We start from the raw sequence: 13,510 nt of genomic DNA, 5'->3' as shown, positions 1-13,510 counted from the left end.
TCAATGGTGAATCGCCATTTTACGCAGACAAAAGAAAATGAAATATTAATGTTAAGGAAATTCGAATCAATAATTTGGAAATTGATAAATTACATTTTCACTTGCAGAATATTTCTATTCACATTGATTTAGGGATAAATTTAATATACATTTGATTCATTTACATAGAGTTAACATTTACAATACACTTAATACATAGACATAGAATAGCTATTTTGTATGTCAATAGAGATTCAGCACATCTTTGGTTTCTCATCTCATCGCATCTCATTCAAAACTGTGTCGAGCTCAGCGTGCTGGCCCCGTTCATGTGAAACGCACTGTGGGCGGTTCTCGGCTGAAGCGTCGCTTGTGGCTCCTCTCGGGATCCGGAAGCTACCGCAAGACAGTGGTCTCTGCACATGAAAATTGGCTCTGCAGGAAGTGTTAAGTGCATGGATTATTTGGCACTCGCATACGCTTCATTGTTTACTTACCATTTGCATAGAATTCGTGCGCAGCTTTCGCCTTGTGCTGATGTAGGTGGTGCAGGTGTTCACACGATGTAGGTGGAATGCATCTTCGGTTCCTTTTAGTGGTAGAAAGAGTCAAGAACAACAGCAATTAACAATGTGTGTTTGCACACAGTATACAGTAATCAGAATGAAATTATAATTAAATCCACTGAGCAGTTCACAAAATTGTGTGCTTACGCATGCAAATCATTCTCAAGTATATTGTTCTTGTCTCTACATTGTTCTACTTATATGTGTTTGTATGTTGGTTTGATTGCTGCATGCATTAAGAGTCAAGGAACATACTACTACCGCAAAGACATGCTTGAGCAGAGCAGACAACAAGACAGACAGAGACAGAGAAAGAGACAGACAGAGAGAGTTTTTGAAATAAATATTGTACTAGATAGAGAGGGAGGCACCTAATGCGTATTTTAGGTTTCCTGACTAGACCATCGCCATTTCGGCGATTGTATTTGAAGGTCATCTCACCCGTTGCTTCATAGCTGCGTTCGCCCCGGCTGCGCAGATATCGATGCAAACAACAGCAACGACGCAGGCCGGGAACGCGGTACATGATCTGAAGGAAACCACCGCGAAAACGCGCATTCATATAGCAATAGATGATGGGATTGTAGCAGCTGTGCGACATTGCCAGCCAGTGGAATGCGAAGAACACGTATGGCAATGGCTTCCACGAATCCATCGACTCATTGGCCTTTAGCAGCAGCTGTAAAGGACAAGAGAAGCGGTTAATAAAGCCATTTCTCCGTTAAACGGGGGGAAAAGGGAAAAGTCAAACCCACCTGTAGAATGTTGAAGGGCAGCCAGCAGCTGGTGAATACGATGACAACAGTCAGCATCATCTTAATCATCTGCAAATAGACAGAAAGAAGTATAGACCAAATATAATAAAAGCTTCGTTTTAGGGGTTAGCCAAGCAATTGCACTCCTAGTACTCCCTCTCCTCCCATTGACATTCTCAGCGAATGCTTCTTCTGAGATGCTTTGACATTTGATGCGGTTCAAAGTTCATGCACCTAAGGACGACTGACACACACACACGCAGAGTTGGCTATTGTTCGGATTTACGAGCTGCCACAGACGCAATTGTGGTGTGGCATGTTATCAACCCACCGGAGCGCAAAATCTCATTTTGTGGCCACAGCCACAAAGAGTTCTGGGGGCCAGTGGCAAGTCACAAGTGGCAAATGTGGCGTGTCCATTAAAACGAAGACAACGAATAACTTTATTTATACGTAACGGAAGTTAAGCAGATAAACTCGCAAACTAATTTATCAATGCGAAGATGCCCCAGGGTGAGCAAAACACAGAAAAAACGAATCTTAAAGAGTTGCCAGCTGCCTGGAGGGGGGCGTGGCATTTAGTCTTAAGCGTCGTGGCACATATGTGAGCTTTATGCTGAGTAATTATGGGCACATAAATAAGTAAACGGAGCACAGCTGATTCCACAGTGGAAAAAGCAGAATAAACACTAAACGCTGCCCAGCTCACAAGTGTCAACTTATTTATGTGAGTGTGTGTGTGTGACTGAGTGTATTTATGTATGTGAATGTCTATGTCACTGCTATTTTGGTTATTTTTATGCCATTCTTCATTGTATAGCAAAGATAGAGCAAGGATGCACAAATGATTTTCCACAAAAGGATACGAGTTATAAAAAATATATATATACATTTAGCAAAGTTGTGTGATGAATAGAGGGAGATCTTTGGCAACAATCTTTTACTTTGTATAAGTTTGAACAAAATCCATTTGCAGCTAGAGTTAGTGACACCTTGTAGCAGAGCTTAACTAAATTGTTAACAACTTGTGGTTAACTGCTTTTAATTATGGTAAACGTTAATCAGCTAGTTTATAGTCTGAACATTAATGTAATTGTGTTTTATGAGATTTAAATTGTTCAACTTTTGCATAGCAAGGTTGTCTCTATTTATTTGCCGGGTACATGCCCGTCGAGTACTTGGCTAAGATTTAATCTCGAAGTCAGGGAGATTGTTCGCAACATCTTTATTGCAGCGATGTGGCAAGCTTAGTTGCTCCAGCTAGTTGCCCAAAACTGTTATTGTGCTGGACTAATCAAATGCTTGTTCTAACCTTCAACAGTTTCATATATTTTATGCCCAAATGGCGAGTGATGTAATAAGCCATAACTGGCTTCGTTTCAGTTTAGTTTTATGGTGAGCTCATCACGTGTTCACCTTAGAATGTGAAGGCACGACATAACTGTTAAGCTGTATGCTCACATATTTGTCAATCTGCTCTGCTCTTGCCAGGCAGATGAAGTCTGACAGTTTTGGCAGCTAATGGCTGCCACATGGCAACATCTTGCCAATAATCGAATCATCATTGATGAAGTTCGATTGAATTTTGATGGCAATAAGCGTCGACCATTTTGGCCGTGCTGAATTTTTATCGCATAATCGCAGCATATTTACATATGCGGCATGTAACTGTATCGTCGTGCAGCATATGTGGCAACTGGCAACTGACAACTGGCTTATGCATAAAATCAATGGACTGTGGCAACTGGTAAATTTCCCCTTTTTGTGTGTCAACGTCAGCATTGCAAAGAAATCGAATCGTATCGCAGGGAATCAAATCGAATGGAATCACTGAATGCGATAAAACGGGATAGTCCTCGGCTGCCATTTAATTGGCATTTTTATTGGCTTGCTTTTGTTTTTCTGCTTTCTTGGTTAACGAGTATATTAGAAGCCGCGTTCCATTGCATTCCCTTTGACATTGCGTGCGTGTTGACTACATTACGGATACGCACCGTTGTACACGCATGACTCTTGCTTACTTTATAGAATAACGCCCAGGAATATTTATAAATAAAGAGCGGTGCTAGGCAACAAAGTGCGGCATATCAAACTAATGAGTTGACTGTAACTAGTAGCCAGCAAATACTAAACATATATCGTATTATTACCCCAACTCCGATGCATTATAGACGAGGGTCTGTAGTAAATTCCATGGCTGTAACTCTCAGGTATATTAGCTACAATTTACGTACTTCTTGGGCAACTTGTAAGAGCCTCAACTGGTGTGTGTAGCGAATTGCATTTACGAGCCGGTCTCGTGCAACGAATTGTGGCATCTTCATTTTGATGATAACCCCATCAGCCGCTGTCGTCATAATACATACGAATACTCTTATGAGTTTTTCTTTTCGGCCTTTGCTTGCTTCTCCAGCTTCTTCTCAGATTTATTTTCGGCGGGTTTTGTTTTTTCTTGGTTTTTGGTGTCAGTTTAATGGGCGGCAGTTGGCGCTGCAGCGTTGCGACGCCAGATCGCATCAACTATTTGACACTTTGACTTTTTGCGCGGTCACACGAACCGGTTACGGTTACGCTCAAGCAGTGTAACGGTTATGGTTAGGTTTATGCTTACAGTTAGCCGTTATGTCCACTCATAAAAGTTAATGTCGCGGCTGTCGCTTACATAAAAAATGAGTTCATGTACTTGGGCATGCTGTAATTTATTAAAATGATTTCATTTTATTGCTCCCACACTCGTTGAACCTTCCTTCCCTTCCACCCTTCCCCACCTGAATCCCACCATTCTTCTTCCTTTCGCCCGCATTTGAGGAACCAACCATTAAAGTGCAAAAAGAAGGATGGGCGGACGGCAAATGTCAAACTGACAAATGATTTTGCATATCGTTTTGAAAGGGGACAGACTGAGTCTGAGTGATTTCTGTTTTGATTTGAATAGACTTCACTGGCGACTCTGTGAGTTTACTACAAGTCTTGGTCCACTTTGTACCGAACGTGCCGAAAGCCCAGGGGCAACGATGGGGTGCGAACTTTTCTGTCAAATTATTCGCTAATTAAATTTCTTGGCACGTCGCAGCCAGAGACTTGTAAGCGGTCTCGACTTCAGCGACTGCTGGCGTCTTTAGTTTGTTTAATTAATGTGATGTGGGGTCTCCCTCTGGAAAGAGTTGATTGATATTTAAGTGCACAGCAAAAGGGTTTTTAATGTGGGTGCTCTAAATACATTTACATTTACATTGTGGCAATTTAAGATTTGCTGTTGTTGACTCAAATTGTACATGACGCACAACATGACTCTTATCCGTAAAGGCATGAAGTCACAGATCTCAAGCAACTGTCGGATAAATGTCAAATGCAAAGTATGACGAAACATGGCCAACAATAAGCCGCAACTTTCATCTTTCAATTGGCCAAAAAAACACACACACAACAATTTTGACTACATTTTTTTTTCGGCAGTTCAAAAAATGCTTTCCACAGCCGAAAAAAACAAAAACAAAAAAAACTTGGCTACTGCTCGAAGGCAGCTAGAGAAAAAAGAGTCGTCTAGACATCAAACTGTCCAATCAGCGAAACGTGAGTCCAAAAGCGGCCCTAACTTCCGTAGCTGCCATAGCGGGGGTGACTCAGGGGGCAGAAGCGAGGCGCGGTAAGCGCATTAAACCATTTTGATTGCAATTTTGGGCAAGTCCCATAATACCATTGTACTGGCTGGTAATGATTGTTTGCACCGTTTTCGAGATTTACTTTTATTTGTTTACCGTCTGCAGTCAGCTGGGAAGCTGACCAAGCACAAAAAACAAAACACAAACACAATATACAATACACAATATAAACAATGAGCTAAAATTCAATTTAAGCCTAAATGAAGTTTTTAAGTTATTACATTTTCCAACTCTCTTTCAATTATAATTCTAATATCTTTTCGGTTTGTGAATAACAAAAGAAAGCTTTCTAAAGCGAAATGGGTTTCGTTTTAATCAATTTGATACAAAAGTAAATTAGGTGAATTGTTTACAATTTTGAACGATCAACAAACTGAAGAGCTTGAACAGACTTATTCCCTAGGTAATTGAGCTTGTTTTTGCTAGCCAGTTAATTAAGTAGTTTATGGAAATGAAATAAATGTTATGCTACAGTTCGACACTCACCACAAAAATTGTATCAACAGCTATTAATCAAATTGTTGGCTAATCGATTAGCGCGTGCTTGAGGCTAGTTGTTTGTTGGCCAAGTTAGCCAGTTGACCAGTTGGCAATCGCCTTTTGCCTGTTGCTTAACCTGAACTTTCTTGTTGAACCCGCATATCTCAAGTCGATGTAATGAAAGGCAGTGTTAATTGCAAAGCAATTACGAAACTGGGCGCTTCGAAAAATATTAAAAACCTGTTAAGCTGAGAGGTGAAAATATTAATGCGCCCGTGACTTCAAACTAATCAGCAACTAATTGGATTGAGAATTTATTGCAAAACAAAAACCTTTTTTCGCCCCGAAAAAAGTCTAACTTTCAATTTTAATTCTCCAGGTATCCGCAAGAAGAAAATGAAAATGGAAATGAAAATTAAGAAATAACTAAATAAATGAGTGTAAAAGTATCGTAAAAATCCAAGAGTCATAAAAAATAATCAAAGGACCGACCACCAAAGCACCGACTATGAGCAGGAGTTGCCCAAACAATTATAGCCAAGAGAGAGAATTTATGGGCCAAGAACAAAGCGCCGTTCAATGACCAGCAGCAGGCGAGTCCGTAAACTCATATTGGGCGATAAAAGCAAATAAAATTAAAGCCAAGTAGCAAACCACACGAGGGCGTGGTACCTCAAATTTGATGGATTCTCTGTGGCCAGTTTCGCCTCGAAGTTCTCCTGTACTGTGCTCTCTCCCATATTGCACTGTTGTCTACTCGCAGAGTACGTGACGCGACTTTTGCTTTTACGATGAACATACATTATAATTAACGCTATTGAGGGCTGGGCGCAACGGGGGGCGTGGCCAAGACTCAAGCTGAGGAAAGGAAGAGAAAAAGCGCAATTAATTATAGGGCCGCAAGTGTCATAAACCCAAAGCAACCGCCGTTTGGAGAGGTGCCGAATGAAGCCTAACAAGAGCTGTCAATTAAATGAAGCAACCGAAGCCGAAAGCCCCCAAAATCCAGGTCCGATGCTGGTCTTTAGTTTGCTTGAACAGTGCTGAGTTCCTGGTACTCCCCTTTCCCAAAGTAAAATAAAACGCCACATAAATAAAGGTCATATAATTTTTCATCCATCACGCGATGCTTTGTGCACGTTTCGCTTTTTCCACTAGCCAAAAAAGGCTTACACACCATTTTTCTAAAACGAATTGCATACCCTAACACCAAAGGTATTGCTAAATATTGAAAGCAGTTGTTAGAGTATTAACAACGTTATAAAGAGAGCACACAAAATCTTCAATATTTATTTATTTTCCAGTTTTGCAAACTTTTCTTTGAGGGTATTAAATATTCCACTCTCAGCAGTTGATTGATTTTTGCTTTTGTTTATTTTTATTGCCTGGCCTTTACCTAAATATAAATTGAATTTAAAGCAATTTCTTTTTCATTTCCTAATTCTTATTGCCGTTTTCCCAATCTTCCATCTGCACATCGATTTATTTTCGGGTTGAAAATATATGTAGGTAAGAAGAGCTTGTAAGTAAGTATTCGGACCACATTGTAAAGTCATTCGAAAGCACTTGAAAATATTTGTCAAGTGGCTCGCTTTAGTGTCGTTATACAACCTGTAAACACTCTCCAAGGTACTGGCATTCAACTGCACTTTCTAAACGCCAATCGAGCAGAACCGCAGGATTGCACACTGCCAAATGAACAGCTGTGGAGTGCAGAGTCTAACGAGGAGACATATAAATTACAAGCACATTGTGTCTTACCAAGAGCACACATAATATATATAGTATAGCAATCGCCTCATCGAGAAGGACGTGGTATAGTAAATGTTTTCCAGTGCCAAAAGCATGTAAAGTATTTTCCACAAGGACGCCCCAAAGGAGTGGGAGTGGGCTGGCCAAATGGCAAAGGATATTGCAACGGCAAGTGCCGCATTTTTGTTGCCAAATGCCACAACAGAGCGAAACGAGCCTGGAAAACGCTGCTATCTGCGACAATGTTGTGGTCGAAACTTTTCGAATAGAAAATCTACGAGTATCCTGTAGGTGGGCGGGGAATGTGGGTGGCGAAGATCTGTAGTCTAGTGGTGCGCAGCCCATATCTGATTTATGTGTGTCGGCTGAAAATGGCCAAAAACTCTTTTTTGGGGAAGGCAGCACATGCAGCACACACTGTGAGTTTTATGGCCAAGCTAGGAATACTTAAATTATGTTGCAAGCATGGGTGTGAGGGTACGAGTGTGTGTGTGGGTATGTGTGTGAGTGTGTTGTCAGCGGTTGCTCCTATCATTTTTATTGTTCTCTCGCAGTTTACGACCACAGCAACTGTAATTAAAAATCAGCTCTGGATCTAAGTCAGCTGTCAGCAGCTGCGGCAACTTGTCTGTGTGGGTGTGTGTGTGTGTGTGGTAGTGAGCAATAAGCCATTGATAAGGCATGTTGCAGCAACAAATAGAAGCCAGGGCACTCATAGGGTCAACACAGGAGGCGTCACCTGCATAAACATCCGGATTCCGGGATCCAAAAATTTGTATGTTGCTGGGAACAAAAGCTACAGCTTGATGGCTTCGGGCCACCTACAACAACAGTTAGTCTGTGCTCCGCCTGCTGGCCAAAAATAAAAATAAAGACAACAACAATACCAGCACCAAAACAAAAGTGAAAGTGACAAAGTGTAGAGCGAACTGGAGGAAACTGAAATTCGAGCGACAATGACAATGCGGAGCTCCGGACAACGTTGTGTGTGTATTTAAGGCATTAAAAACATTACAGAAAATACAACAACACAAAAAACGAAACCAAAACAAAAATCAAAATAAAAACCAAAACAAAAACACACACTACAGCTTACAATGCTTAAAAAGCGAAACAACCACAAACGAAACGTGATAAAAAGATTAACAACAAAAAATTACAATATAAACAAACTAGAATCTGCAAATTTTTGGGTGGCGAATATTATATACTCTTATATCACGCTAATTGTCATACGATTTCTCTGAGATAAAAACGAATATATATTTAGTTAAAAAAAAACTTTAGCATACTTTGCGAAAAATAAATTGTACTAGAATTGTGATGAATAAAATGAAGGAACAGGACATTAAATAAAATGTTTTGATAATATACAAGGCAAATATATTAGTTTTTTATTACTTTAGGTATATGTTTAAATAATATATTAAATTTGTTGATTTTGTAGTATTCTTTCTAGGTAATTTAACTTTCCTTTATATTTGTATAACATTATAAAAATGTATTCAAGCTGGTTGAATAAGCCAAAATACCAAGCTAGAAATTAATCAGCCATAGTAAGGGACCAACTTTTTTCAGCTTGTATAGAGTGTGCAGCATCGTCGGGGGTTTCCCCCAATTGAACAGTTGTAAAGTTTTTACTAGTTTTAAAGGGCGTCCCTCTTGGGAGACATTGGAGGCCCAGGCCAGTGTGGCGCCATGTCTGCGGTCTCTGTGTATGCGAGTTCAAACAGAAACTTTGGAGAAAAACCATTCACACAAGTCAACTTAATTAAAATGGACTTCGGTGTCCCCAACTCAGCCCTTGCTTTCTTCCTCTTCCTCTTCCTTATACAGTTTGTTGTTAAAGTTGCGGAAACCGTTAATTTACCTTTCCAAAGAAAGATTAGCAAAAAAAAAATGACCAGAAAGAGAAGCGACAACCAATGTTCCAATAAGCGAACAAAAAATGGAGAAGAAAACTACAATATAATAAATGAGCCAAGACGGAATTATGTTTACATTATAAGGAGAAATGGCGTGAAATTACTTTTTAATTAGTTTTTAGTCGGTTTCAGAATTTGCCCAGCACTCATACCTCGCTCTGTCTCTCTCTCTTACTCGCTTAGAGTTGCGAGTGTTAAATTAATTCTGTTTTTCCCTTGCTACAAGGAATGTACTTTTAATTCATAAGTGAATTGTGAGGAAGCTTAATTGGGTTATCTGGTTTTTAAGCCGACAGAGAGTTTTGTTTATCAACTTGGAAAGTTGAGGCGTTGACTCAGAAGCCACCTTGTCTCAACACACAAAACATTGTGCTCTCCTTTATTTAAGCTTTCCATTCATGGAGGAAGCCATAGACGTCACTTTATGCTTATCGCTTCGGTTGCAGTGACGCCCCCACAGGCGACGACATTATTGACGTCAATAATCCACATGTGAAGCAGAATACATGGACGATGGCAGTGAATATTAGAATAGCAAACAACAATCAAATTCAATAGGCCAGAGAAGGGAAGCGGAAATCAATTTAGGAAGGCTCGGGCAAGCCCATTTGGCTAATGGAAAATTTTCCTTGAGGGGTAATTGTTTTGCAGCTGAGCTAAAGAAATAAACAATTGTTGTTTTTTTTTTCGTAATTTTGTCACCGTTGTTTTTTTTATTGTGCATAAAGTACTTAGGGCTAATAATATAATTAAAGTAGATTTATATTTATATGTATTATGAATGGAGTGTGTCTCAACTCCCGCTCTATCATCTTCAACTTCATCTTCAACGTCGTCTTCTTCCATCAGTTTTCATCTCATCCGATGCATCTTCCGCATTCGCTTGGATGCCAAGTGAAGTTCCCTTCCCGGGGAACCCAGCACTTGTCATCTATTAGCTATGTGAATTTTTCTTTTTTCTTGTTTTTTATGGGGGGTTCTTGGGCTGGGAACAAGTGAGACTGAGAGACATCACAGGAGTGTGAGAGGTGAATGCAAGAGACAGTGAGAGAGTGTGAGCGAGAGTAGTGTGAAATGATGGGGAAAGACAGATCGAAACATATTATGTACAAAAGAGATGGACGACAGCACCGTCCATCGATGATTCTAGCAAAAAGTCTGGTCACGTTTCTTTCTTTTAGCTTAGGGTTAGTCTTCTCGTCCGGAGTCGGGGTCAAGTCGAGGTGAAATTTGGGACGTGAGTATTCAGGAGTAGTTTTTTTTAGCGCGTCAACGACAGGACTAGTCAGCAGCTTAAGCCGAGTATGTGTCTGATTGCAGTGAGTTCGAGGTTCGCGTTCGAGTTCAAGTTCATGTTCAAGTTCTTCAGCTTCTGGTTGTTGTTGTTGTTATGGTGAGCTGGACACTCTTTAGTAGGGACCAGACTTGCCGGGTGGGCCGTAGTTGCTGGATGGCGCCGAGATGCCACCGCCGGAGATGCCGCCGCCAGAGATGCCACCGCCAGAGATATCACCAGTGTAGCCACCATCACCGCCGCCGCCGCCTGATGAGTATCCACCGCCGGAGCCTCCAGAGATGCCGCCGCCATCCTTTTGGGTCTTGTACTTGATGAAGTAGACCTCGGGCTTCGAGGGCTGCGTGGGTGCTGGCGTGGGAATGACAATATCTTGCTGATCCTCGGGCTTCTTGACCAACACATAGACGAGGGTCTTCTCTTCGTTCTGGGGCTGCAGGGGAATGACTGGAGCCTGGTACGAGGGTGGAGATGGCGCCTTAATGAAGATGATCTTGTAATGCTTCTGGGCTTGTCCCACGGGCAGATTGGGGCGCTGACGGACCTCCTCTTGCTCTGGTGGTGGCACATGCACATAGATGTGCTTCTGCACCAAGGTGGTGCCACCGCCGCCGCCGCCGCCGCCTCCGAAACCTCCGCCGATGCCTAAAATGATTATCCAAGATTAGCTAGAAAAGTTGATGGGTAAATAGTGAGAGTGTGGATGACGCACCGCCTCCGAAACCACCGCCGGATCCGCCACCGAATCCACCTCCTGAGCCACCGCCAAAACCGCCTCCTGAACCGCCGCCGAATCCGCCACCTGAACCACCGCCGAATCCGCCACCCGAGCCGCCACCGAATCCTCCGCCGGATCCGCCACCGAAGCCGCCGCCGCCGGAGCTGCCTCCGAAGCTACCACCTCCAAATCCTCCAGAGCCACCGCCCAGGCCAATGGAGCCACCGCCGCCACCGGGACGGTTGTAGTTGTAGCCAGCTTCAGGGCGCGCCGCGGCCAGAGCCAGGCAGGACATTAAGATGAAGGTTTTCATGGCTGATTGAAGATTGGATGGAAGACGCGTTCTTGGACGGATGTTTTTTGTTTGCACGCACACACACTTGCACTGTCACAGTAATCCTAGGTCTGTGCTGTGTATTGGTGTGGGAGTTGGGGGGAGTTCAGAGATTGAGATTGTAGTTTGTATGTTTGTGTATAGAAGAGAGGAGGTTCGTGTGTTAGGGATGCTCACGTTATGATTATCCTCGAGTTGACTCGGACTCGCTGACTCGGTTCACCGATGTTTATTAGACCAAATCAAATGCTTCACTGACGAACCAATGCAGCCGCATCATCAATTTATACAAAAAGCGAGCCGCATAGATGCCACAGCAGAGACGAAGCCAAGAGTCGTAGAGTCGCAGAGTCGGGTACACACACACACAAACACACACACATACAGTCGCACATTGGGAGAGGTTTGGCGATCATGATGATGATGATGATGCGACTTTGGCCATTGCGCTGCGCATGTGAGGCCCAGGCCCGTAGCTTTGGCCAGCGAACTGGCCAATAATGAGCGACCCTCTCCGCCTTTCCCTTCTGCGCTGTCTTCGCTGAGGTTAACCGAGTCTCTCAGCGGTCTTTGTGTAGGACGGGCAAGTGAAACCGAAATTACCGCACAATCAACTTATTACAGCACAGGCGTCTGCTGAGACAGAGGCAGCGACGTCGTTGTTGCTGTCTTTGCTGCTGTTGCTGCTGCTGCTGCTGAGCGCTGTACAAATTTCCCGTTGTCGGATGTGGTCGAAACTGAGAGTGAAGCAGCAGGCTCTCTCCAGACTCTGAGACTCTGAGCCCAATGTCGTGCACTTTCGCTCTCGCTGGCAGCGACATCCAGCTACCAAGCTTGCAACTTACAGCTCCCAGCTCCCATCAGATGCCACACTTGAGCCATGGCAGGCCAAGCGATCGGCTGTAGCAACAGCGGCAGCAGCTGCGAGGCAAACGAATCTAAATGAAAATGTGGCTCAGCTAGCTGCAGGGAAAATGGGCTCACGATCGAATTCGAGACGGTGAAAAGTGAAAATCATAAGAAAACTGCAAATCTCGGCCTCAATCTGCATCTGCATCATGTTAACAATGGCAATTTGAATAATTTGTGCGCGTCTTGTGGATTTTCCTTCCATTCGAATTTAGGTTGCCATTGTGCGGCAATCTACACACACACACAAACACACACAAACACAACTTACATTCATTGATGATAAATGAGAATATGTGCAAAGTTTACACGTGTGTGTTTGTGTGTATTTAACTGGAGCTCACTGTGACACTGTGTGCATAACTCAATTGTACAGTACAAAGTGCCTAAGGGCAACATTTTTGTTGTTTATCTAACCATCTTATTTTTTTCTTATTCATTACACAAATGCATATATTTAAATTGAATAATGTTGTGATTAAGCTCTGTTAGCGTGTGTTGTTGCCTAGCAATTACCACTGTACAAAAACTTTACAAATTCGTGACGCGTTTTCTGCAGATCTTCATTCCCGATAACTCTCCATCGCATGCTTGCGAAATGCATTTTTAGGGTATGCTGCGGTCGAGCAGCATTTGTAATTTTGCATTCTTATTTGTTAGCATTTTACAACTTTTATTTATATGGCTTTTACGGTCACGCTTACGCATCGGAAATTAGTAAGATTGCGCAATTTGGTCATAAAAAAACGAAAAATAAAAATAAAAAATTATTCGAAAAAAAAATGATGAACATTTTGCAAATTGTCGCCTTTTCGTCGTAGCGACCGTAAAATGCAATTTTATTGTGATTGTTGGTTGCTGTTGAAGATATTAAAACTGTGTGTTTTTCTTTTTATTTTGAACTGCGTGCTTTTTTGTTATTATTTTTGTATTGTTGTGTGCTCTTTTCGTTTAGCGTTGAATACTTATTCGGGTCGCACTTTACTTATAATTAAATGAATTGAAGCGTTCAACGAACTGCGCCAAAAAATTGCTGGAGAAAATTACACAAAGTGACCAGCAGTAGTTTTTTTTTTTTGGCTTTTATCAATTGGACCGCATTTTTCAGGTGAACAATTTCAATGGTTTTCACATTA

The 13,510-nt window shown here is 42.1% G+C and overlaps 2 protein-coding genes across 4 annotated transcripts in view; both read right to left on the bottom strand.

Annotated features, from left to right (window-relative positions):
* Positions 1–124: 124 nt before the first annotated feature.
* Positions 125–13,510, bottom strand: part of LOC132786698 (RYamide receptor) — a 69,361-nt gene continuing 55,975 nt past the window's right edge. Inside the window, exons 5-8 of one of the 2 annotated variants that reach the window (XM_060793305.1) lie at positions 1,301–1,369; positions 917–1,224; positions 477–568; positions 125–414 (exon numbers count right to left, since the gene is read on the bottom strand). In XM_060793305.1, coding sequence (XP_060649288.1) covers positions 272–414; positions 477–568; positions 917–1,224; positions 1,301–1,369 — 612 coding nt within the window. In that variant the 3' untranslated portion in view covers positions 125–271. The remainder of the gene's footprint in view (positions 415–476; positions 569–916; positions 1,225–1,300; positions 1,370–13,510) is intronic. The other variant, XM_060793306.1, reaches the window with a different exon arrangement.
* On the bottom strand, positions 10,396–11,747 carry LOC132787046 (loricrin). Of its 2 annotated transcripts, none has more exons than XM_060793917.1 (3): positions 11,643–11,747; positions 11,126–11,541; positions 10,396–11,058 (listed from the first exon to the last, which is right to left on the bottom strand). In XM_060793917.1, the coding sequence occupies exons 2-3, from the start codon at positions 11,442–11,444 to the stop codon at positions 10,529–10,531; spliced, it is 849 nt and encodes a 282-aa protein (XP_060649900.1). In that variant the 5' UTR covers positions 11,445–11,541; positions 11,643–11,747; the 3' UTR covers positions 10,396–10,528. The 2 variants fall into 2 exon arrangements, with proteins under 2 accessions (XP_060649900.1, XP_060649901.1); XM_060793918.1 differs by having other exon boundaries at positions 11,126–11,536; positions 11,643–11,708.

Source organism: Drosophila nasuta, chromosome 2R, assembly GCF_023558535.2.
Source record: "Drosophila nasuta strain 15112-1781.00 chromosome 2R, ASM2355853v1, whole genome shotgun sequence".
Lineage (NCBI taxonomy): Eukaryota > Metazoa > Arthropoda > Insecta > Diptera > Drosophilidae > Drosophila > Drosophila nasuta.
This window is presented reverse-complemented; position numbering and strand designations above follow the sequence as displayed.

Bases quoted from the DNA above. Each gene is read 5' to 3' on its own strand.
- LOC132787046 (XM_060793917.1), bottom strand. From the start codon at position 11,444: ATGAAAACCTTCATCTTAATGTCCTGCCTGGCTCTGGCCGCGGCGCGC. The intron at 11,059-11,125 runs GTGCGTCATCCA...TAATCATTTTAG, and splicing joins CGGCGGTGGTTTCGGAGGCG to GCATCGGCGGAGGTTTCGGA.